Below are 23897 nucleotides of genomic sequence, written 5' to 3'. Positions count from 1 at the left end.
TCCATTATTAAGGTTGTTTAACAATGAGAGGATCCTTACAAACTTACAGGAAATTACATTATAAGGAACCAAACACTAATGATACAAATAAATATGAAATAAGCAACAGTATTGTTTACTCTGGAGAGTGTTCTCTCTGTTCTTTGATGTATTGAAGATCTTAGAACTCTTGTCAAAATCTTTGCTCTTCTGTTGTAATCTTTAAAGTCTCTCCCATCATCATCACCCATGATTGCTTCTTTCTCAAGGCATTCCAAGAGTTCCCATACTTCTCTTCATCTGGCGTTATTAGCTCCATTGCCGATGCATAACCTGAGCCTGAAGCCACACATCTAGCAGCTGCAACGCACCTATCCTTACCAGAGTTAAGGCTCAGTTTGTTCTGTGGGATTGTCATAACAATAGCTAGGGCTTCATGGTATCTCCATTGATTCTAGCTAACACTCGCACTTCAAGAATCTGGAATTATATATGAACAACAGGATACAACTCGGTTTAGTTCAATTCTATTTCAAAACTTGATTTAAGGCCATTAACTTTAAGAAACACATTGTATAACAAGCATTGATAAGTATGCAAACTGCAAAACAAAACTAAAGAAGATAACTGATATGGCTAAGGGACTTTGACAACATGAAAATTCCCAAAACAGCAAAAGATGTTCTTTGAGATGATCACATCTTGGAGCATATGGAAGAATTTGAGTTTTCTACTTTCCATCATTGATAACCCCTTCTTTACGACCTTCAAACCCAGGGCGCATGAGCTTCTTCTCCCTCTTAGCGATCTTCCTCTGCTTGTTCTGCTCAATCCTCTCCGCAATGTTCCCTGACCTCTTCTGCTGCTTCTCAACTCTAACCTTCTGCTGCCCTTCGACTCTCTCCTTCCACTTCTCCGCGTTCTTCTCCTGCCTCTTCTTCTCCTTGTGAATACTCTGCTTCAGCAGCTTCGGGTCGTCGTGAACCTTGATACCCGCCGCTCTGCTTGTAGCCGCCTGCCACGAGTGCTTCTTCGCAATCACTTCCCCTTTCTCCGGATCCTTCTTCGCAGCTTCCAACTTCAAAGCTCTCTCGAGCTCTCTTGACTTGGAGAGCCTCCGTTTCTTTGTACCCTTTCCGTGTTCCTCGTCGTCGTCGATCTTGACATAGCCATATGTAAGATCCTTAGCAGCCTCTTCCACATCCAGCTTAGCCTTATCCTCCTCCTCCTCCACAGTCTTCTCCCTCTTTCTCTTATTAGGCACAATCTTCTTCCTCTTCTCATGGCTTCTTGGTCTCTCTGAACCTCCACGACCGCCTTTAAGCTCATCAATCTTGCGGTGGAGACGCTGCCTCAACTCCTCGTAAGTAACAGAATCACTCTTAGCCTTTCTGCCATCAGTTTCCTCCTCACTCTCATCATCATCATTATCATCCTCAGCAGCCTCATTACTCAACTTCTTCTTCTCCTTCTCTATCTTCTGCTTCAGCAAATCAAGAGTAGTCAAAGAAGACTTCTCAGGATCCAACCTATCCCTCCTCGCTTTCTTTAGATTCTCGGTCGTTTTCCTCTTGGCTCTGGCTTTCTGAGCCTTGCTTAGACCTGGAAACCACTTCCTCTCCGTCTCATCAGGTAAGTAGAATCTCGCGGGGATGAGCTCTACCAATGTATCGAAGAACTCGGAATGCTGATGAACCATTGACTTAATAGTACCCAATCCAGAATCAACAACTTTCTCCTTTTTCTTTGCCATCTATAACAATTGCCAAAACCAAATCAGAAGCTAACAAAACTAGTAATCACTTTCAGAAGCTAGCAACACATCAAAACTATACAAAAAGAGTTAACAATGGGACACAAGAGCTTGTAATATAGCTCTTTAACTAAGCTAGTGCAGATACTTTAGGCCTGAATCTTGTAAAACTTGTTACAATTCTACTCATTTACTAAATATCAGATTACTAGAAGCTCACAAAGTGTATAAACACAAGCTTAATCCTATCTTAACGTGTTATCTTAAGTTCTGAACGATTCTTACCCCAAAGGATTCAATTTCTTAACAAGAAGACAAAACCCAAATGGAAAGACGAAGACTTTACTGGAGAAAGTTAAAGAAGGCGAGACTTACCGGTACGACGATGGTGAAGCAACGGCGACAGAGTGGAGAAGAAGAAGGAAGAGGTTGCTTCGAAAAGTTTAGGGTTCGAATGGTTATGTAACTGCCGTCTATCAACGGTTCGGTTTAACGGAATCGAAATAAAGTAAACCGGAAATCAAATCTTGGTGGGCCTGATGGTCTTATAGTTGGGCCTTTTAAGTTCTGACCCAGATACTGTCGTCTTCAACCTGATGTAAATGTTGGAGCATCTCTATATGAATCACTGTCACTCTGTCAGTATCAAATTAATATATTTTTAATGCCTAATTTTAAGTAATTCAGATTTTTTTTCTACAAGTTTTATCGTAAGTTAAAAAGTTTTTTTTTCACTGTTACAACACTGTAAAAAAAACGAATTGGAGTTGTCGGTGGTGGTGGTGGTGGTTGCTTGGTTGGCTATGAAAATGATTTATTTATTTTTCCTACCGACGGATATGATTTGTTACAATATTTAATATTATTGTTTTATGAATCCGAAGAGTGACAAGAGGCAAAGAGCAGAGAGACAAATAGCAGCTTACAAATATCTCTCTCTCTTCTAGAGAAAGAATCGCAGATTCATAGAGATCTGAAGAGTCACCTCACAACGACTCCATCTTCAGATCTCATGGTAAGCTTCTTCTCAGATTTGACTTCTCTTACTCGGATCTAATCGTTTTTGATGATTCCGAGCAGATTTGAGCTACCCGACGATTCGGTGATCGGAGAAAGTAAGCGACGATGGAATCCGATGGAGAAACCGCGGTATGTTTGCTTAATCATCGAAGTTTAGATAGTGATTCGAGTGGATTCGTTTACTTTTGTGTACTAGAGAGAGATCTGATTTGGTTTCTAATTTTGGAAACTGTGATTCGACTTGGTTTCTAATTTTGGAAACTTGTTTGTTGCAGGGGAAGCCGATGACGAGCGTCGGTGGGCAGATATGCCAGATCTGCAGCGACAATGTTGGCAAGACTGTTGATGGTGACCGTTTCGTGGCCTGTGATATCTGTGGATTCCCTGTTTGCAGGCCTTGCTATGAATACGAGAGGAAGCATGGGAATCAATCTTGTCCTCAGTGCAAAACCACTTACAAGAGGCACAAGGGTAATGCAATGCATACTCTTTCCTCAATTATTATGTTTTTGAAGCTATGGATCAAGATTGGTACTTACTACTTACTATGATTTGGTAATTTAGGTAGTCCTGCTATTCCCGGTGATAAGGATGAGGATGTATTCGCTGATGAGGCCACCGTTGAGCTCAACTACCCGCAGAAGGAGAAGATTTCAGAGCGGATGCTTGGATGGCATCTTACGCGTGGGAAAAGTGAGGAGATGGGGCAGCCTGAGTATGACAAAGAGGTTTCTCACAACCATCTCCCTCGTCTCACCAGTAGACAAGATGTAAGTCGTTCTTCTTTAGGTTTATTACATTGGAGTTTTTGGATCTGATTTTGTTTTTTTTTTTACAGACTTCAGGAGAGTTTTCTGCTGCCTCGCCTGAACGTCTCTCTGTGTCTTCTACGATAGCTGGTGGAAAGCGTCTTCCCTATTCATCTGATATCAATCAATCACGTAAATATTTTCTTTTTTTTATCTTAATATTTAGCTAGGCTTTTTCGTTTGTGTGAAAATTCTGAACACTGAACTATGTTGTCGTTCACGCTGCAGCAAATAGAAGGATTTCGGATCCTGTTGGGCTAGGGAATGTAGCTTGGAAGGAGAGAGTTGATGGGTGGAAGATGAAGCAGGAGAAGAATACTGGTGGTCCTGTGAGCACCCAGGCTGCTTCTGAAAGAGGTGGAGGAGATATTGATGCTAGCACTGATATCCTCGCAGATGAGGCTTTACTGTGAGTTCTTGTTTTGTTATCTCTTTTGATCCGTGATTGCATAATCTAATCACCTTTCCTATCAAGCAGTGTCTTGATGCTTATTTCCAATTTTATTTTTCTTGTACAGGAATGACGAAGCGAGGCAGCCTCTGTCAAGGAAAGTTTCGATTCCTTCATCACGGATCAATCCCTACAGGATGGTTATTATGTTGCGGCTTGTTATCCTGTGTCTCTTCTTGCATTACCGTATAACAAATCCAGTGCCAAATGCCTTCACTCTGTGGCTGATCTCAGTGATATGTGAGATCTGGTTTGCCTTTTCCTGGATTTTGGATCAGTTTCCCAAATGGTTTCCTGTGAACCGTGAAACCTACCTTGACAGGCTTGCTTTAAGGTATGTTGTATTTCTCCATTCTTCTGAAGCAACTACTCAAAAGGATTGACTGCGTATGATATTTCTCACTATAATCTGACCATGCTCTATTTTGGGACAGATATGATCGTGAAGGTGAGCCGTCACAGTTAGCTGCTGTGGACATCTTCGTGAGTACTGTTGACCCTCTGAAGGAGCCACCTCTTGTGACAGCCAACACAGTGCTCTCTATTTTGGCGGTTGACTACCCAGTTGACAAGGTGTCTTGTTATGTTTCTGATGATGGTGCTGCTATGTTATCATTTGAAGCACTTGCAGAAACATCAGAGTTTGCTCGTAAATGGGTACCATTCTGCAAGAAATATAGCATCGAGCCTCGCGCACCAGAATGGTATTTTGCTGCGAAAATAGATTACTTGAAGGATAAAGTTCAGACATCATTTGTCAAAGATCGTAGAGCCATGAAGGTAAGTTTGTAGTTTTAGTCATGTACTCACTCTTATTTGAGTATATGATATATTGACCTTTTATTTTCTCGCAGAGGGAATATGAGGAATTTAAGATCCGAATCAATGCACTTGTTTCCAAGGCCCTAAAGTGTCCTGAAGAAGGGTGGGTTATGCAAGATGGTACACCATGGCCTGGAAATAATACAAGGGACCATCCAGGAATGATCCAGGTAAGGAAACTGGTTATAAATATGGAAAGTGTGTATGCTTTCTCGAGAATTTCATTGTTGAAGTAGCATTTGTTGAATGCAGGTTTTCTTAGGGCAAAATGGTGGACTTGATGCGGAGGGCAATGAGCTTCCGCGTTTGGTGTATGTTTCTCGAGAAAAGAGACCAGGATTCCAGCACCACAAAAAGGCTGGTGCTATGAATGCACTTGTAAGTTTCTGATCTCGGAGTTTTGACTTCTTCTTTCTCTGAACATCTTTTGTTAGTCTAATTTGGGTACTTTTTCAAATGAACAGGTTAGAGTTTCAGCAGTACTTACCAACGGACCTTTCATCTTGAATCTTGATTGTGATCATTACATTAATAACAGCAAGGCTTTGAGAGAAGCAATGTGCTTCCTGATGGACCCAAACCTAGGGAAGCAAGTTTGTTATGTTCAGTTCCCACAAAGATTCGATGGTATTGATAAGAACGATAGATATGCTAATCGTAATACCGTGTTCTTTGATGTAAGTCACCTACCTATACTTTCATCTTTTTTTTTTCTTCTTCTTTCATATTGGATTTAGACATGAATATACATTTAAAACATTCAGTTTCTTGAGTTTTCTTATAGTTATTCTGTGATATGCTTTCCAGATTAACTTGAGAGGTTTGGATGGGATTCAAGGACCTGTATATGTGGGAACTGGGTGTGTTTTCAACAGAACAGCCTTATATGGTTATGAACCTCCAATAAAAGTAAAGCACAAGAAGCCAAGTCTCTTATCTAAGCTCTGTGGTGGATCAAGAAAGAAGAATTCCAAATCTAAGAAAGATTCGGACAAAAAGAAATCAGGCAGGCATACTGACTCAACTGTTCCTGTATTCAACCTCGATGACATAGAAGAGGGAGTTGAAGGTACAAGTGCAACTGCTTTTATTTCTTCTTTGGCTTTCAAGTTAGGGGAGGGGTTCTTTGTCTTCTAATTGTAATTGCTAAATTTTGGTGTAGCTTGCAAAAATGCTTACATGGTCTAAATAATTTCATGCCCTAACTATTTGACATTTTGTAAAACTCAGGTGCTGGTTTTGACGATGAAAAGGCGCTCTTGATGTCGCAAATGAGCCTGGAGAAGCGATTTGGACAGTCCGCTGTTTTTGTTGCTTCTACCCTAATGGAAAATGGCGGTGTTCCTCCTACAGAAACTCCTGAAAACCTTCTTAAAGAGGCTATCCATGTCATTAGCTGTGGTTACGAGGACAAATCAGATTGGGGAATGGAGGTATTTGTTCTTCTTAACTCCTAACATGAAACTGCAATGTTTTGAGATACCCACTTTGGCACTCACTCTGTTTATCTTTTGTGCTGTCTTTCTTCAGATTGGATGGATCTATGGTTCCGTGACAGAAGATATTCTGACTGGGTTCAAAATGCATGCCCGTGGATGGCGATCCATTTACTGTATGCCAAAACTTCCTGCTTTCAAAGGGTCTGCTCCTATCAATCTTTCAGATCGTCTGAACCAAGTGCTGAGGTGGGCTTTAGGTTCCGTTGAGATTCTCTTCAGTCGGCATTGTCCTATATGGTATGGTTACAGTGGGAGGCTTAAGTTTCTTGAGAGGTTTGCGTATGTGAACACAACCATCTACCCACTCACCTCCGTCCCTCTTCTCTTTTATTGTACATTGCCCGCCGTTTGTCTCTTCACCAACCAGTTCATCATTCCTCAGGTTTGTGACACCTTGAAACAATCTCTAATTACAGTTCAAAAACTTAACAGCTGTTGGTTCTGTTGTTCCTCATTTGCAGATCAGTAACATTGCAAGTATATGGTTTCTGTCTCTCTTTCTGTCTATTTTCGCCACGGGTATACTCGAAATGAGGTGGAGCGGCGTAGGCATTGACGAATGGTGGAGAAACGAGCAGTTCTGGGTCATCGGTGGTGTATCAGCTCACTTGTTCGCCGTCTTTCAAGGTCTCCTCAAAGTCCTAGCTGGTATCGACACGAACTTCACTGTCACGTCAAAGGCTTCAGACGAAGACGGAGACTTCGCGGAGCTCTACTTGTTCAAATGGACAACGCTTCTGATTCCTCCCACCACGCTGCTCATCGTAAACCTCGTGGGAGTTGTCGCGGGATTCTCGTATGCTATCAACAGTGGATACCAATCGTGGGGACCGCTATTTGGTAAGCTGTTCTTCGCCTTTTGGGTGATTGTTCACTTGTACCCTTTCCTCAAGGGTTTGATGGGGAGACAGAACAGGACTCCTACTATTGTTGTGGTCTGGTCTGTTCTCTTGGCTTCGATCTTCTCCTTGTTGTGGGTTAGGATCGATCCTTTCACTAAAAGAGTCACTGGCCCGGACATTCTGGAATGTGGAATCAACTGTTGAGATGTGAGAGCAATGATATACTTTTGGGTGGTTTAAGAAACACATAATTATAAAGTTTATATTTATTATTGTTTTATTTGTCTTGTGTATTGTCTGTTTGTGTCGTGGTGTAAGATTAAAGAGTTTTTTGTTTATGTGATGAAGAAGCAAGCAGTGGATATAGTTTCATGTTGTGTTTTTCAAGAGACAGAAAACATAAATCTATTGTTTGGAATAAGAAATCATTTATTATAGACTTTGGAAGTATCCTCTGAGGATGTTCTGTTCTGCTGTAACTGCTCAGACATCACATCTCCTGACTTCTTCTATCATTCTCGCAACCTCTTCCATCTTTGGCCTTCACTCTAGGTTTCTTGCGACACAAGCTGAAGCATCTGAACCATTCCTTCTTCGATGATCATATTGGTTCTTTAATTTCTCTGATTCCCTTTTGAGATATTCCCATATGGTTTTTTCTGATCCCAAATTTATTACTCTCAAGCAGAGGCAGCACTTCATAATCTTCTTCTATAGCACTCCAAACATCTTAGCTCTGATACCAGTTTGAAGCAATATAAACTTGGTATTTATATTTAACACTTAACAAGTACAATTTAAGTAGCACTTATTATCCAAACATTTCTTAAAATCAGCCACATACTCTTACAGATGTCCTAAACACAATCACTTGCTTACACATATAGATCTTAACAGGATCATTTAAACAATATAAACATTACTAAAATGTATATATTTTTTTGGAACACTACTACAATATTTTCAGAAATAAAGAAAAACAAGGAAGAAAGTAAAGAAAGATAGACGATGGTGTACTCTGGATCAAGTCACTTTGGAACACTTGGAGATGTTCATATAGATGCCATTGGGGAAAAGAGCACCTGGTACCCGAACCACCTCGCAGTCTTTGGACAAGGAGAAATCATAAGTGGTGACAAGATGATGAAGGAATATTGAAATCTGAAGCCTCGCAAACTCTGAACCAGCACATTGTCTTATTCCAGCTCCAAACACCATGAATGTTTTCGACCCAGACCGTAACTCTTTCCCCTGCCCAACAAAACTCAATGTCATCATAGTATATATATTGCAATTAACAAATCTAACTAAAAAAATAATGTACATATCATGATATAATACCAACAATTAAAATTTTAGAATTTTGTTATTAATTTAGGAAACAAAACATAAAATATGATATTTTCCAAGATACAGACTAGAGTAAGTGTATAATACCTCCCATCTCCATGGATTAAACTCAAAAGGATTTTCATAGATTTCAGGATCAAGATGAACCACCGAAGGTATAACCATCACTATCCAGCCGGCTGGAATCGTGTATCCTGTTGTAACAAATATTTTTCACACAAAAATGTCAACTTCTTGGATTCTACAGTGCCACACAATTACTACTAATACTTGCCTTTGATTTCCACATCTTTCACCACTTTTCTAAACATCATAGGAGCCAAGTTTGTCAATCGAAGCGACTCATTTATAACCTGGAGGGTGTAAATAAAAAGGTACACCATGTGAATCTGACAATATCCTAGGAGCCAATTAGTGGGTGTGATTGTTTTGGACTGATGTGGTTGTGGCTTTAACAAAAATAATGCTTTTAGAAGTTTTAAAGCTATTGTCCAAAAAAAAGAAGAAGTTTTCAAGCTTTATATATAATGTTGAAAAGGATTACAAAAATATTATGAAGCCAAAAACTGTTGGCTATAACTTAACAAGTCAAAATAACAAAAAGTGGGCTTTGAGAAAATTTAGGAGGACTTTGAAGATTTTTAAAATTTTAAAGTATAATTGGAAAAAATAAACTTTTAAGACTTTGAAAAAAAGGTAAAGGCTTCTAAAACCTCAACCAGCACCCATAGCTTTAGACGAAAGCAAAAGTGAAGTTACCATGTTGGTGAAAGTCATCTTGTGTCTGTATTCTTCCCAAGTAACTCCACCTTCTTTATCTTCTCTGCTCGCAAGGATCGCCTCATGCTCTCTCTGCCAAATTACATTGGCCAACAATGATTGAAACAATCTCCGTGCCAATTCGATAGGACCATGACTACTGTGACTTGGTTATGCAAATTTTACTAGCTTTAATTATTACGTACCATTAATTCAGTATTATTACGTACCTTTAATTCAGCGAGAACTTTAGGGTTTTCAGATACGAATTTCAAAGCCATGCAAGTGGCCTTAGAGGTGGTATCTTGAGTGATACAGCAAAGAGTGAAGATGAGGCTTACAATCACATCTTCATTCACTAAGCTTCCTTCTTTCTCTAACTCGTCTAACGTCGTCTCGAGGAAGTCATCATACTTCTCTCTTGACGTTTTCCTTCTCGCATAGATATCTTTCATCAACTGCATCCCCTCTCTGCATGCCTGCGCGCAATTAATATTATAGTAATCATGATTTTGTTTTTAGTTTATTTAGCAAAAATAAGAAGGAAAAAAAAACAAAATCTCACCCAAAGGGTATTATAGAGACCCCTCAAGGCAGAGAGAGTATAGGATGCCCGAAACCAATCAAAACTGAAGGCGTTGAAGTTTTTCATAAGCTTTGATTGAGTCTCTGGTTTGAGATTACTTATCACCTTTGGTGTTAAGTGGGATATTATCAACTACAATTAAAAAGTGTCAAACTAGCATGCAACATTATAACTAAATGGGTCAAAGAAAAAGAGGCTGTTACACTTGAAACTGCGTCCTTAACGTCGAATCTTTCTTGATTAGCTTTTAAACTAAGATGTTCTTGTGTCACGCGGTCCATATCTTTTATTATCTTCTGCTTCAAATTCTCCGAGCCCAAAAGACGCATACTGATATGTTTAATGTGCTTGTGAATGTTTCCTGTCTTGAAGAACAGGCTATCTTTTCCCAGTGGCTTCACTAAACCGTCCGGATAACTTAAACTAAAAAACTTGTTCTCATGCCGTAAAATATCCATGTTCACATCCATATCCGTCGAGACCACGGTTTTTACCCCAAGAATGTTTGTCCGAAACAAAGGACCGTACCTGAAACACTTCCACAAACATACAAGATTTCATATCTGTAAGATGAGAGAGAGAGAGAGAGAGAAAGAAGAAAAATAAATGAGACACTATTGAAATCTGACCTTAACATCTTCTTCTTGAGAATTGGGGATAACTCGTAGAATCCATGAGGCTTAAAGTAACCAAACGTCTCTCCGATGATAGGGAATCCCATTGATCCCGGAGGTAACTTGCCATTAGACTTGGGGTTTGATCATTGGTACCACCAATGGCTAATCCTCGCTACCACTAAGGCTATAACCCACAATCCTACAATCCAAAACAAGCTCATGCTGTTGTGCCTTGAACAATGCATTCGTTGGTCTTATATAGATGATGAATCTTCAATGAAACACGTACTGCCAATTACGTGGATAGAAGAAAGTGACAAGTTATTAGCTAGGCTAAATAAAAAATGTGAAAGTTGTGTTTTTCTTTTGTTAATTTTTCTTAGGTTGTTTACTGGTTTTCACATTGAAGATGTTATGTGAATGTGTCTTTTATGGCTAAATGCGGGGAATTCATACATAGATAACGTATATAAAATGGTAAACCAAAATACTTAGTGTCGGCGTAACCGCAGAAATGATGCGTTAGTTCTTGTACTATCTCGACCACTGTATGGTAGATCGATTCACGAAATAATTAGACTCCATACGTGACAAATAACGTCGCCCAGAGTAATGAGTAGCCCAATGCAACATGACAGATAAGTTTTTGGCCAACCAAAGGTATACTATTATACATATCTATACTATTATATATATATATTGATTTATAAAATAAAATATGTACTTATAGGTAGCATAATCTAATATTTTAAAAATATTTATTAAGAATATTAATGTATATTAAATCTGAAATATAATATGTTATATTTTATCATTCAAAATTATGTTATACGTACATAAAATACTAACGATATTTTAATTATAATTTTCATTATATTGTTAGTATTTTACTATTTAGAACGTTGATTACACCAGATGGTTTAACTAGCATAAACTAATAGCTAGATTACAGTTCATAACAAACGTTATTTATTAACTAATAAATTTAAAATAATGTGATAAAATATAATTTGGAGTAAATCACTACCTAAACTTGGAAAATACTTTGAATTTTTTTTCTTTGTGTCTTTATGTTTTTATTTTATTTTTTGCACCTATGTTTAAAAAAACCCAAAAGTATTTAATAAGAAAACCTTTTATAAAAAAAAAACTAATTAAAACAAAATCTTAGAAGTATATTAAGAAACAAATATTTGGAGCAAATAAATTTCATATAATATGCTTTCTTTTGTTGTTAGGTTAATATTCAGACTGATATAGTTATCTTTCATCATGTACTAGTTAAATCATGAAAGATATTGGTGGATGATTGGTGATCGCAAACGGAATGTACCTACTCTGGACTTAGCAAACCTTTGATTTTATGTATGCGTATTGCATCTTCAATGATTTTTTTTCAAGTTGACACCAACTTCGGTTGTCAACCACACATAAGTGGTCTAGTGATAGATGAATTTAGAAAAACATAATTTTTCGAATTCGAAATAAGCTTATGACATTGAACATATACAAGATTATATTTTAGTTCTTATTTAAATATTTTTAAAAAGTCTATTCATAAACTACACATCTTTTTGAAAATTGGTATGTGCTTTTCCATAAATCGAAATACCCCGCGCTAATCAAATTTTTTTTGGTTGTCTCTTTTGGGCAGTAATATTCTGTCAATGTCATATTAAATCGATTACAACAAAATTGTTTGTTTCCTTAGATTCCTTTAATGGTTGTAACTTGTAAAGATGTGAAATCCCTTGCGATCTAAATAGCCCCCACAGCAATCAGGAGCATATCTTTTTGAAAAATATCTAGACATGATATTTATTTGTGGGACATGTGCATTTGTATAATTGTATATCTTTTAAAATTAACAAAGATAATTTAACATTTATTAAAATTATTAAAACTGTTCTCGTCAAAATTAGGGTTTAATCTGCTAATTGTGATATGAATTCTTTTTTATCGACTTTTTAAGATTCGAATAAGATGCTTTTGATTTCACCAGTATAAATAAGGAAAAGTCAATATAAATCTGTTTTCGTTAAACTGTTCGTTAAGAAAAAGTCATTGGTTGTTGATATATTCTATCTGCCAGATCAATACATGTGTATTTTTGTGTCACCATCATAATTCTTTCAAAGATAAAAACCGGAACATCTATACAAAAAATCTTATTGATGTGAACCTAATTTTTTTTTTTTGTCAAAGATGTGAACATAATTTAAAAGATAAAAGTCAGCAAGATAAAAAATAGTCAATAAGCGCTTTTAGTGGTCGATTAGTTAACCACGTTTATGTACGGATACGTGTGTTGAATTTAACGTGACGGTACCTCTTGTCTCTTGTCTCTTGCCGCTTTTATTTTGTAGGGCTACATGTTAACCTAATTTTTCTTATAAGTAAAGACTTGCACCGCCCGAGATCGGACGGAATTGGAAACTATTTTGGCTTCTTTTTTTGGCATCCACGAACGTTATATCTTTAAGTTCATATTTATGTTTATATGATATTATATTATAAATGTATTGATATATTAAATTACTTTTTGAAATATTATGTATATCAATTTTTTTATAAAGTTAGACGACGAAGATACATGTTATAAATGGTGACTTTACACGAGCAAAATTTATTATTGAATCTTAATCTGTTTTAACTACGTACATCCATACGATTTTACCATCACGTGATGACGTGAATCATTACGTTCTTCTTTTTCCAAACTAGTAGTATATTTGGGTCACTTTCTCAATCAAATTTTAACAAGTGCGTTCCCTGCAGATACAAACTGTGATGCTGAACTAGACCATTCTCTATCTGACCCTAATTTTTTTAATAGGAATGGAAAGAGTAGAAGTGATGGAGCCATGGAGGTCACGTGGTACATGTGGTGAAATGCATGCGCGAAATGCCAAAACAGTTTATATGTAAAAAGACTATACTCTATTATAAACCCAACAACATTTATATTTATAATAAATGTATAATACGCACGAAGGCCACAATGCAGCATTCCTATCCATCCACGTTAACTCTCACAACCACTACCTCCTCTTCTTTCCTTATCCACCTACCTTTCTTTTAAGCCTTTCATTGCATAAAACATCATATATTACTTTATTTGTTTTATATAAACGTAACAAATAACAACACGTCAAGAAACAACAACATTTGGTTACATTCACATTTAGAACATTAATAGATCATGTCATTTAATAGATTTTTATTTATTCGAAGAAGAAAAAATGTGATCATCTCTATTGTGAGTTTGTGACCCAACCCAAACCATGCATTTCACGTCACTATACAAAAAGTTAGGTCAAGAGCCAGTCAATTCGAAAAAGCTTTTCTACCATCCACCCTCTTTTACAATTTTAAAGTAATGTAAGGAACCCAACATGAGTCACATGACCCGACCAAACCGGAATTAGTTAAACCGGAAGAGTCTCAAGAATGTAGTAGAACAAAGCAAGTAACAACAGTTGGGATCCTATATGGCTGCAAGCTGGTGGAATAAATAAAGAACAAAAACAGAGGAGTTAACATTTTTGTTAAAAGAAATGTTTCAGATGATGAATCTGTTTAGCTCTCCACTGCTTGTGGAACCAGATAGAACCTTCTTCAGTTTATTTCACCAGAGATTGCTGATACTTGTTTGGAATGTTATGTAAATAATGTCTTTCGCGGAGAGTTATTCCACCATTTTAAACAGAGAAGAAGCTATTTACGCCCGTTTGACCAATTCCTGTTGTTCATTCCAGGTCTCTTGAGTTGCGGTTTCTGAGCAGCACCACCTTGCTTTGGGATCGTCTCAAGTACTTGTATTGTTCTCTGCTTCTTGGCTGTTGGCAACATCACAAACATTTTCTTTATTTATCAGAGTTTGTTTTCAAGAATGCATTTAAAAACCAGAAACAAGACAAAAGAAATGCGCGTTTAAAACAAAGAAACAAAACAAAAAGGAAAAGAAACAAACCGTTCTCATGATGTTGGTAGCTCTCTTGAAGCTTCCTCTTAGCAAACTCAAACTTTGCGTCTGCGCCAAGACCTTTTAGTTTCTACCAGGAACAAGAACGGTCAATTACATACATGTCCAAGATTTTTTTTTAAAAAGAAGAGGTTTCTTGCTACACTCACTTCTTGTTGAGGTCCTGTAGCTTTCCTCTTCTGTTCTTGCTTAAGAGGTCTCCTAGTCCTATCAGCTAATGACGATGGCTTGATAGATCTAAAAGAAGCGTCGTGTATCTTCATTTGTATTCCTCCCTCAGGTCTTCTCTTCTGTGTTTTTCTTCTTTCGTGTTCTCGGCTTGTGTTATATTCCCCAGAGTCACAAGGATCTGAAAACAAACATTCCCCCAGGGAAAAAAAATCAATCAACCAAAGTAAAACAAACAAACAAACAAGATAATAATTTTATTTTAAAACTCACTTCCATCAAAGTCTAATGAATCAAAGAAGTCCCCATTTAACATCTCAAAACCGTTAGCTTCAGGTGTAAAGATATCAACATCATAGGGAAGAGACGGAAACGCTCCTTCTTCTTCTTCCTCATCAACTACAGACGGATTCGCAGACTCTGGTGTACCTCCAGCGATATCCTTAGTGGTGTTAACCCATTGATCAACCAGCTCCTTCCACTCTCTGCATGAAAATTATATTAAAAAAAAAAAAAAAAACTCAATACCATATTTCTAAAAAATGTCAAAATCTTCAAGAAAGAATCAAAAACTCATACGCGATGAGAGTCTTTGCCAGCTGGCGAATCTGATCAGAACCATGTTTCCTAAGCCCATTAACAGCCTTTCCTATCTCAGTACTCTGCGTCAGAACAACCTTTAGATCAAACCAAACCAAAACACTCACACTCTCATACAAACTTGTTACACAAGAAACCAACCTTGAGTATATCCACATCCAAAGACATCAACTTTAACTTCCTCAGAGATTCAATTATCACTTCGTGTGTCTGCCAAAAAAAAAAAAACCCAATCAGAAACAAGCTTCCATGATCAAAGATTGCAATTCAAAATTAGCAACAACAAAAAAATTAGCAAAAAAAAAAGATTATAATTTTAAAGAAATTATTTTCTTTTACTTTTTTTTTTCCTTTTTTTTTTACTTTTTTTGAACAATTTTTTTTACTATAATGTTAAATATATTCAAAGAAAGTTATCACTTCGTCTGGCTGCCAAAAATAAAAACAATCAAGCTTCCATGATCAATGATTGCAATTCAAAATTAGCAACAAAAAAAATTATAATTTTAAAGAATATTTTTTTTTTTTACTTTTTATTTTTTAACATTTTTTTACTATAATGTTAAATTTATTAAAAGAAAGTTAAAAGATAAAAAACAAAACCTCGTGGTCTTTGTTGATCAAGACCTCTTTGATCCTAACAACCTCCTTAGAAACCAAAGAAAACTCTTCGATCGCATCGCTCAAAGCCTCAGCTTCATCATCTTCATAACTATAATTATTCCCAACAATCTGTTTATTGCTCTCTTTACTCCCACCACCACCACCAACCGCCGTATCTTCGCCGGGGACTGAGAGCTCGAGGTGGTCGCATCCGTTGCAGCGAGCGACTCTGCAGGAGAAGAGAAGCTCCGCGATTTTGTCTCTCTTGGTTTTGAATTTGATCGGCGAATCTGCGGCTGCGACCATGATGGCGTGATCGATGATCTGGAAAATATCGGAGTCTGCTCGGCGGAAATAGTCTCTCCAGTGATCTAACGAAGCTGGTGGCTTCATCTTAATCGATCCGGAGGAATTGGATTCTGGTGAATCTGAAGATAAAGTAATGCACTTTCCCGGAAAATTTAAACTTTCCCGGAAAATTTAGAAGGAGAAGGAAGAAGATCAAAAAGGATTGTGATCGAAAGAATGTATTTGGTGATTCTCTAGATTTTTTAAAATAATCTGAATCTGAAATAAAACTTTCCTGGAATGTCCACAAAAAGATTTTCCTGAGAAAATTAGAACAGAAGAGAACAAAACAGACAGAACATGAAAGAGTTTTGGTTACGTTGTCTGTCTAATGTAATAAACCAAGGGTTGTTTGCTGCTCTTATGTTAAACCGGGTTCGGTTTAATTAAATTCCGTTTGGTATTATACTCCGTCTTCTCCGAAGTCTCTGTATCTGTTTGGTAAAAGATATGATTTTTATTTATTTTTTCAAGTTGGTTTTTTCTTTACGGCTTTTCTTCTTTTGTCCTGACGATGATCGGTCTTTTTTGGCTTTTCATTATTTTAATAAAAGATAATTAGAATATTCATTCATCTTTTCTCTTATACACATGCGTTGTACTTGAACGACGAACATAAGTTAGTGATCAAGGTCAAACCTCTTTTTTTTTTCCACATTTCGTTCATATAACAAGTATGCTAGTATGTCACATTGGAAAAGGTTAAAACTCTTTGAGGATCACATTTGAAGATTTTTTTTTTTTTGTATTCTCACAAAGCTACTGATACATATTCGTTAAGTGAATAGAATGTTGGTGAATCCAATCAAAAACAGAATGATTTTCTTGTGATACAATCATTTAAAGTACATTATCAATCTAATAGTTGAAAAGATGAATAAAATATTCAATAATATAGTTCTAAATCATTAATCTTTATGATAAATTCAGATTTATACCTAATCCACTTACGGGTTTGTAAGATTCTTAAGTTTTTTATTCTACAAATTTCCTGTATCCAATCATGTTTTGGAAACTGTGAATGGTTCCCACTATAAAGCTCATTATCTTTCCCTTTGTTGGAAAAGCTAAAAAGAAAGGAGAGAAGATAAGGCTCATTATCCTCACAATTGTTTTCATTCAACTCATCCACTTTTCCTAAACCATAGTTGTAAAGCCATATAGTATATGATGTATATATGGTTTATTTACAACAGATATATAGAAGCTATAACCTTATATGTTTAGTATGAAAGTAATATTACACATTACGCAATGTAAACTCAACCAAAAAATTACGTCTAAGAGTACCCTATCTTTTGTAAAGTTTTGTATAGAAGATATTTGGACTACATTTTAAGTAGTCATTTATAATTATCAATCAATCATCAGAACTAAAAACCATGATTAAACATCTCATATTGTTGGCGCTAATAAAACAAAAAAAAAAGCCTAAAAATAAAGTGGTTTCAAGCATTTATTTATGGTGGTCAACCAAATCAACCAAAAAAAAATCAACCCAAATTTTTATACGTGACAAAACAAAGTTGTACCGGATCTGGGGCGGTGATATCATAGCCAATAAGAATTTGGAGGTAGAGAGAGAGACCATCGTGTCCTTCATCTTCAAACGTGTGAACACCCTGCGTTGTTACATTCGAGTGTCGACCACAAGGGCCTGTCACAGCCACCTTTAAATGAGAGACGTTGATTAGCAGACACGTCAGAAGATATAAGTGGTCGCTTTACGGGATTTCGGTGGCCCCAACTGGAACTGGTGCGTGTTTTTCTTTGTGTGGAAGAGAAAGGATACCAGGGAACGAACGGTCTCTTTATCTCAATAACCAAATATAAAGTACAAAGACCTAATAAAATACAATCATAAATGGCACTTTTAGACGATTAAAAGAACTGAAATAAAGAAAGATAGAGATGTCACACATATTACTACTACTTATTGAATCATTGCCATGCTTGCTCTATTACGGACTTGTGCTAAAGATCTGAGTTACTTGTATTATATTATCAACCATCAAATTAATCCCAGGAGATGCCAAGAACTCAAGTCAGTCTGCCCTAACCCCAGCTATGACTGCTTTCTGTACCCAATCACTACTTTCTAGTTACGCACCTGCTTATACGGAGTGGCCTAGTGCGGCAATTACTTATGCATAGACAATGAATCCTTCTCAGACAACGCTTAGTATCTTGCGTTGACCAGTTTGCTCGTCTTTTTTTTCAGTGAGAATGTTAGACAACATTTAATTAGAGATTACAATTAATTGAGATGAGAAAAATGCTATGTTACATGGAAACGGAAGCGGGTACGTGGAAGCGGAAGCGTAAGGAAGCGCAGAAGCGAGATTTTTTAAAATATTAGGAAGCGGGTACGTGTTGGAAGCGTATATCCATATATAAATATATATATACATATATATATATATATATGTAAATTTTTTTAAAAATTAGGACTAAAATTATATGATTTAAATTTGAAATAAAACATTTATTCATTTATAATAATTTTGAAATGATTTTATATTAAAACTGTAAAAATACACATAAATTATGTTTACAAAAAATATTATATTAATTATTTTTAATACTTCATAAATAATTGACACAATATGTTTCAATATGTGCTATATCTTTAATAAAAAATCTCAATGCATAAATATAATTTATAGTATTATTTTTGATATTTATATATTTATAATTCAATATTCATTACTATTAATTTTTTTATTTTATATAGATTAAAACTATGGCTTTATATTTTATTGATATACATTGTATTTTTAAAAAAAATGGAAGCGTGATTCCAAAACGGAATCATAAGCTTCCAACAGGTTTTTAAAGAGAATATTTTAGAAACGTTTTGGAAGCGAGATTCCACAAGCTTCCACAAGGTTCCGATTCCGATTCCGGTTCCGAAGCGGGAAGCGGACGTCCGATGAAGCTTCCGTGCAACGTAGGAAAAATGGAGGATCAAACTCAAATTCAAATGTGGATGCACAAGCTTGTACAAGCTATTAAAAGATGATATTACTAATGACTAAAACATGACTAAGACGACTAGAGAAGATGCTTCTGAGTTTGTAAGCTTGATGCTTCCTTCTTCTCACCCAAGTAATTGCGGTGAAGAATCTCGCAGTATTATATATCTTTGTCTGGAACAATGTGATGATAAAAGTTGAACATCTATCATCACATTGTTTTTTTTAAGTAAAAAAAAATGTGATGATAGATGTTTAACTTTTATCGTCTCCTAGGTTTTGATTTCAAAAAATATAGTTCTTGGTAGATATAATATCAAGATTATATATTAACTTGAGTTATGCAGCATCGAAATATAACACCAATAGGAGAAAAATAAGCTGATAACATAAAAAAAAAGAAAAGAAAAAAGTTGGAGAAACATCATGCAAACACTTTTCTTTCCCTTTGAGCTAAGCATAAACAAACAATTCTTCAATCTTTAAACCCATGAGACAGAAGGAGGAGACTGGTTGATTGCTACAAAACCTCTATCACATAATTCAATATTTGGGATTGCAAGAGACAACTTCAATGTCTCCTGGGAAGTAGCGAACCACTGCTCGATAGGGTTTTGTCTGATTACCATCTGAAGGATCATTGACTTGGAATGAGATGTAGAAAGTGACGGCACAAGATGGATGAAAGTTGGCAATCAAAATCTTTCCCAGTTCCAAGCTTGTTCCCTAACCACACCAAAAAGACAAATCAAATACCATGTTGGTGAGAGCAGACAAAACACACAAAAAGAACAAATCCTAACTTTGTCTGCGTTGTACTTGGTGAGAGCGAGGTTCACCAACGTAGCGATGAAATCTCTGTTGGTTTCAGGCTCATCGACCATTGTACTATCATCCAGATCCAGTGGTCTCCAACCAAAACAGTAGCGAAATTTTTTGAAGTCGATTTCAAAACCCTACAAATCACACCAACAAATCAATTTCGACAAAGAAACTAAAATGGAATTCACACAAAAAGAAATCGACATCACCAACCCCGCCGATCATATCCAACTCTTGGTCGAACAGTTGCATGTCCTCGTCGGTGCACTCGTCGGAATCGAAATCCTCGGGACGGCCATCATAGCATGCTGTTTCCTCCTCCGTCTTCTGACGCTTCGGTGAAGGAGGATCGGATCTTTCCGTCGCAAGATCGGGAACCATCGAGACAGGGACTTATGCGAGAAAACCCTATGCGAGTTGGGCCACGTGAAGATATACCCTAACAATTATTATGAAAACAAACTTAGATTGCAAAAAAAAAAAATATTATGAAAAAAAGAAGTAATTGATGTATTTTTTTAATGTAAAAACGTTTATATGAAATTAACATGGTGTACTAATATGAAAATTAACTTGGTGTACTAATATGAAAATTTACTTAGATATGTAAATTTTGATCGAAGTTTTGAAGTCTGGTTCTATAAGATTTGACTTAGTTATATATAAACCCAAAAAATAGAATTTCTAGATCAAAACCTTTTGGACTACATATATTTTGGGCATAAAATCGTTTGGTTCAATACCGATCCAAAAAAGTCAGACTTCACATTATTTTTTTATTGAAATCATTCTTGATATTACATATTATTTCAATATTCTTGATTTAATCACCAAAAAACTAAAAAAAAATAGATTTATTTCTGTTATTGTAAGAGACATATTCCAAATTTGAAAATATGTATTTTTAACTTAAAATAATTCTTTTACCAAACAAAAAGTATATAAAGTTTGAATGTATTTAGCCTAAGTTTTTTTCACATAATAATTTTTAATTTAAATATTGTTACATTTGGTTTGTATATAATACAATTTCAAAATGTATGAAGATACTTTTCTCAAAGGATAAAAATTTAGATTAACATTATATCTGAAATACGAGACTAGGACTAATTTTTTCTATAAAACGTAGTTGCTTTAGATGTGTCAAACACACAAATTATAATGAAAGCTCAAAAATCCGAAAACACTATAACCTAAGATCAGATTAAACTTTAAAATATAAGTGTGTAAAATATATTTTGGTTGAGCCGGACCGGACTTACGTAGTTTTGGACCGGATAGTGCTAGCTCACGATCTGCATGCTTTATTAAGAAAAAATAGGGTTTTCTCGCTTAGTCTCTGTCTCGATGGTTCCCGATCCAGCAATGGAAAGATCCGATCCTCCTTCACCGAAGCGTCAGAAGACGGACGAGGAAACAACTTGCTATGATGGCCGTCCTGAGGATTTTGATTCTGACGAGTGCACCGACGAGGAGATGCAACTGTTCGACCAAGAGTTGGATAAGATAGGCGGGGTTTGTGATTTCGATTTCTTTTTTTTTTTTTTGAGGGAACTATTTTGGTTTGTTCTTGATTGATTTGTCGAAATTGATTTGTTGGTGTGATTTGTAGGGTTATGAAATCGACTTCAAGAAATTTCGCTATTGTTTTGGTTGGAAATCACTGGATCTTGATGATAGTACCATGGTTGATGAGCCTGAAACCAACAGAGATTTTATCGCTACGTTGGCGAACCTCGCTCTCACCAAGTACAACGCAGACAAAGTTAGGTGTTGTGTGCTTTGTTTGCTCCCTGATTAACAACATATGGTATTAATTTGATTGCTTTGTTTTTGTCTTTTGGTGTGGTAGGGAACAAGCTTGGAACTGGGCAAGATTTTGATTGCCAACTTTCATCTATCTTGTGGATTCTCTTTCTACATCTCATTCCAAGTCAATGATCCTTCTGATGGTAATCAGACTAATAAGCCCTATCGAGCAGTGGTTCGCTACTTCCCAGGAGATATTGAAGTTGTCTCTTGCAATCCCAAAGGGACATAAACTCTGCTACATTGTTTCACCCTTCACATTGTTGAGGTTGTCGTGTTTATGTCCTACATATATTAGTGGTAGAAATGTTCGTGAATGATAACCAAACTAAGTTGATCAGAATCACTTTTTTATAAAGTAGTAATAACAGTTTAGGATCCACAAAAGTACATAAACCGTAAATGTAAAAGCTCTTCAAACCGTAAAATACCTAATGACGCTGGTTTCAAGATGCATAACAATTTCACTATACTATATAAAAAATGTTTTATGATTGCATTACAATAACAGATCATACAATCAGCATATAACCCATCAAATCACTATACCTCCGATGTTTTGCTCGTGATGTGTCTCTTTGGTTCAAATTGATCCTCACCTCCTCAAGTGTTTGGTGTTATCGTTTTTGTTCTGATTTTTGTTGTTATTAAGCTATTTCTATTTCGGTTACTGCGGAGATGCCTCTTTTATCTTCCAGCTGTTGGTTCCAGTGTCTGATCTTTTTTGTCTGCTGGCTTTGCCTCTAGGACTCGCTATCTTTGGTTTCAAATTATGTGTAATCTTTTGATGGATATAATCAAATATAACGTGAAAGGGTCAGTTGGAGGTGCGACAGCTACTTTGGTTTCATATTTTGTCTGAAATTTGTTTTGAACATTCTGTTGGCAAGAAATGAATGCCTTAAAAGTTTAAATCTACCGGACTTTGTGTGCAGGCTATCAATCCATGCTAAACCAAGATTCACGCAGACAAAGAAGGTAGACGCCAGAGAGAACGTTTTGACTATTAAAGTTGTGACTCAAAAAATAGGGTTCAAATTAGCTATAACTACTAAAGTAGCAAATATTATACTAGTCTTCAAATACACTTAAACATCAAACATAGACAGATAAGGTAGGATAGATGAGTTACGATACTAGGAACAAACCACTCTTCAATCTTCAAATCCAATGGAAAAGGAGAGACTTGGTGGATTGATTCAAAACATTAACTTTCTTTGGGATTGCAAGAGACAACTTCAATATCTCCAGGGAAGTAGCGAACCACAGCTCGGTAGGGTTTCGTCTGATTACCATCTGAAGGATCATTGACTTCGAATGAGAGGTAGAAAGTCAATCCACAAGATGGATGAAAGTTGGCAATCAAAATCTTTCCCAGTTCCAAGCTTGTTTTCTACCAAAAAAAAAAAGACAAAACCAAAGCAATCAAAAAAAAAAAAACCCCATGTCGTTTTAAATAGAGCAAACAAAAAGACTTTACATTTTCTTTGTTGTGCTGGTCGAGAGCAAGGTTAACCAACTTAGCGATGAAATGTCTGTTGGTTTCAGGATCGCTAAAGAATGAGACATCATCCAGATGAAATGGTCTCCAACCAAAACAGTAGCGAAATTTCTTGAAGTCGATTTCATAACCCTGACAATTAAAAAAAAAAAACAAAAAAATTAAGAAGAAACTTAAAATCCAAAAGAAAAACAACGAAATGACCAACCCCGCCGCTCCTGTCCAACTCTTGGTCGAACAACTCAATCTCCCCGTCGGAGCAATCGTCGGAATCGAAATCGAAATCATCATCGGGACAGCCATTATAGCGGGTGGCTTCCTCCTCCGTCTTCTGACGCTTCGGTGAAGGAGGATCGGATCTTTCCATCGCTCGGTCGGATCGGGAACAATCGAGACAAAAAAAAAAACTATGCGAGAGAAAAAAACCCTAATTTTCTTCTTATATCTTTTTGATACAAACCAAACCACGAGTTAAAAAGGAAAAAAGGCGGGTACAAGTCCTTAGGTTCGGTTCCATACACACGTGTCTAAATTAACTTTTTGACACATGAATTTGGTTTTCAAAGCCTTACAAAAATGATCGAAAGAGCCCATTACAT

The 23897-nt window shown here is 36.3% G+C and overlaps 7 protein-coding genes across 7 annotated transcripts; 2 read left to right on the top strand and 5 right to left on the bottom strand.

The window, feature by feature from the left end:
- Nucleotides 1–494: 494 nt before the first annotated feature.
- LOC103850575 (ribosomal RNA-processing protein 14) lies at nt 495–2222 on the bottom strand. Its single transcript, XM_009127344.3, has 2 exons — nt 2108–2222; nt 495–1732 (listed from the first exon to the last, which is right to left on the bottom strand). Exon 2 carries the CDS (start codon nt 1730–1732, stop codon nt 710–712), a length of 1023 nt encoding a protein of 340 aa, XP_009125592.1. The 5' UTR covers nt 2108–2222; the 3' UTR covers nt 495–709.
- Nucleotides 2223–2489: 267 nt separating this feature from the next.
- On the top strand, nt 2490–7614 carry LOC103850572 (cellulose synthase A catalytic subunit 3 [UDP-forming]). The gene is made up of 15 exons (XM_009127342.3): nt 2490–2747; nt 2813–2881; nt 3028–3223; nt 3317–3522; nt 3591–3693; nt 3790–3970; nt 4080–4346; nt 4447–4792; nt 4867–5004; nt 5087–5212; nt 5299–5511; nt 5642–5903; nt 6065–6267; nt 6365–6715; nt 6795–7614. Exons 2-15 carry the CDS (start codon nt 2858–2860, stop codon nt 7377–7379), a joined length of 3201 nt encoding a protein of 1066 aa, XP_009125590.1. The 5' UTR covers nt 2490–2747; nt 2813–2857; the 3' UTR covers nt 7380–7614.
- Nucleotides 7615–7931: 317 nt separating this feature from the next.
- LOC103850573 (cytochrome P450 708A2) lies at nt 7932–13465 on the bottom strand. Its single transcript, XM_009127343.3, has 8 exons — nt 10500–13465; nt 10074–10398; nt 9850–10002; nt 9515–9763; nt 9285–9377; nt 8800–8878; nt 8613–8719; nt 7932–8426 (listed from the first exon to the last, which is right to left on the bottom strand). The coding sequence occupies exons 1-8, from the start codon at nt 10589–10591 to the stop codon at nt 8199–8201; spliced, it is 1326 nt and encodes a 441-aa protein (XP_009125591.2). The 5' UTR covers nt 10592–13465; the 3' UTR covers nt 7932–8198.
- A 353-nt stretch (nt 13466–13818) lies between these two features.
- LOC103850571 (probable mediator of RNA polymerase II transcription subunit 26b) lies at nt 13819–17718 on the bottom strand. The gene is made up of 7 exons (XM_009127341.3): nt 15844–17718; nt 15382–15450; nt 15220–15302; nt 14914–15125; nt 14622–14821; nt 14461–14542; nt 13819–14326 (listed from the first exon to the last, which is right to left on the bottom strand). Exons 1-7 carry the CDS (start codon nt 16234–16236, stop codon nt 14205–14207), a joined length of 1161 nt encoding a protein of 386 aa, XP_009125589.1. The 5' UTR covers nt 16237–17718; the 3' UTR covers nt 13819–14204.
- A 1818-nt stretch (nt 17719–19536) lies between these two features.
- LOC103850568 lies at nt 19537–20429 on the bottom strand. The gene is made up of 3 exons (XM_009127338.3): nt 20202–20429; nt 19970–20122; nt 19537–19892 (listed from the first exon to the last, which is right to left on the bottom strand). Exons 1-3 carry the CDS (start codon nt 20367–20369, stop codon nt 19710–19712), a joined length of 504 nt encoding a protein of 167 aa, XP_009125586.1. The 5' UTR covers nt 20370–20429; the 3' UTR covers nt 19537–19709.
- Nucleotides 20430–21305: 876 nt separating this feature from the next.
- Nucleotides 21306–23449, top strand: LOC103850569. Its single transcript, XM_009127339.3, has 3 exons — nt 21306–21503; nt 21601–21753; nt 21841–23449. Exons 1-3 carry the CDS (start codon nt 21336–21338, stop codon nt 22027–22029), a joined length of 510 nt encoding a protein of 169 aa, XP_009125587.1. The 5' UTR covers nt 21306–21335; the 3' UTR covers nt 22030–23449.
- Nucleotides 23005–23665, bottom strand: LOC103850570. The gene is made up of 3 exons (XM_009127340.3): nt 23507–23665; nt 23278–23430; nt 23005–23190 (listed from the first exon to the last, which is right to left on the bottom strand). The coding sequence occupies exons 1-3, from the start codon at nt 23663–23665 to the stop codon at nt 23005–23007; spliced, it is 498 nt and encodes a 165-aa protein (XP_009125588.1).
- Between the last annotated feature and the right edge of the window lie 232 nt (nt 23666–23897).

The sequence above is a fragment of the Brassica rapa genome, chromosome A02 (assembly GCF_000309985.2).
Source record: "Brassica rapa cultivar Chiifu-401-42 chromosome A02, CAAS_Brap_v3.01, whole genome shotgun sequence".
Lineage (NCBI taxonomy): Eukaryota > Viridiplantae > Streptophyta > Magnoliopsida > Brassicales > Brassicaceae > Brassica > Brassica rapa.
Note: the sequence above shows the minus strand (reverse complement) of the source record. Positions and strands in the feature narration are given on the sequence as shown.

Excerpts from the sequence above, each read along its gene's own strand:
- LOC103850569 (XM_009127339.3), top strand. The coding sequence starts at position 21,336 with ATGGTTCCCGATCCAGCAATGGAAAGATCCGATCCTCCTTCACCGAAG. Across the intron at positions 21,504-21,600 it reads AGTTGGATAAGATAGGCGGG|GGTTATGAAATCGACTTCAA; the intron begins GTTTGTGATTTC and ends TGTGATTTGTAG. Across the intron at positions 21,754-21,840 it reads CCAAGTACAACGCAGACAAA|GGAACAAGCTTGGAACTGGG; the intron begins GTTAGGTGTTGT and ends TTGGTGTGGTAG.
- LOC103850575 (XM_009127344.3), bottom strand. The coding sequence starts at position 1,732 with ATGGCAAAGAAAAAGGAGAAAGTTGTTGATTCTGGATTGGGTACTATT.
- LOC103850573 (XM_009127343.3), bottom strand. The coding sequence starts at position 10,591 with ATGGGATTCCCTATCATCGGAGAGACGTTTGGTTACTTTAAGCCTCAT. Across the intron at positions 9,764-9,849 it reads GTCTCTATAATACCCTTTGG|GCATGCAGAGAGGGGATGCA; the intron begins GTGAGATTTTGT and ends AATTGCGCGCAG. Across the intron at positions 8,879-9,284 it reads AGATGACTTTCACCAACATG|GTTATAAATGAGTCGCTTCG; the intron begins GTAACTTCACTT and ends TACACCCTCCAG.
- LOC103850571 (XM_009127341.3), bottom strand. The coding sequence starts at position 16,236 with ATGAAGCCACCAGCTTCGTTAGATCACTGGAGAGACTATTTCCGCCGA. Across the intron at positions 15,303-15,381 it reads TGGATGTGGATATACTCAAG|AGTACTGAGATAGGAAAGGC; the intron begins GTTGGTTTCTTG and ends GTTCTGACGCAG. Across the intron at positions 14,543-14,621 it reads CTACAGGACCTCAACAAGAA|AAACTAAAAGGTCTTGGCGC; the intron begins GTGAGTGTAGCA and ends TGTTCCTGGTAG.
- LOC103850568 (XM_009127338.3), bottom strand. The coding sequence starts at position 20,369 with ATGGTTCCCGATCTTGCGACGGAAAGATCCGATCCTCCTTCACCGAAG. Across the intron at positions 20,123-20,201 it reads AGTTGGATATGATCGGCGGG|GGTTTTGAAATCGACTTCAA; the intron begins GTTGGTGATGTC and ends TGTGATTTGTAG. Across the intron at positions 19,893-19,969 it reads CCAAGTACAACGCAGACAAA|GGAACAAGCTTGGAACTGGG; the intron begins GTTAGGATTTGT and ends TGGTGTGGTTAG.
- LOC103850570 (XM_009127340.3), bottom strand. The coding sequence starts at position 23,665 with ATGGAAAGATCCGATCCTCCTTCACCGAAGCGTCAGAAGACGGAGGAG. Across the intron at positions 23,431-23,506 it reads AGTTGGACAGGAGCGGCGGG|GGTTATGAAATCGACTTCAA; the intron begins GTTGGTCATTTC and ends TTTAATTGTCAG. Across the intron at positions 23,191-23,277 it reads ACCAGCACAACAAAGAAAAT|AAAACAAGCTTGGAACTGGG; the intron begins GTAAAGTCTTTT and ends TTTTTTTGGTAG.
- LOC103850572 (XM_009127342.3), top strand. The coding sequence starts at position 2,858 with ATGGAATCCGATGGAGAAACCGCG. Across the intron at positions 5,512-5,641 it reads GTAATACCGTGTTCTTTGAT|ATTAACTTGAGAGGTTTGGA; the intron begins GTAAGTCACCTA and ends TATGCTTTCCAG. Across the intron at positions 6,716-6,794 it reads ACCAGTTCATCATTCCTCAG|ATCAGTAACATTGCAAGTAT; the intron begins GTTTGTGACACC and ends CCTCATTTGCAG.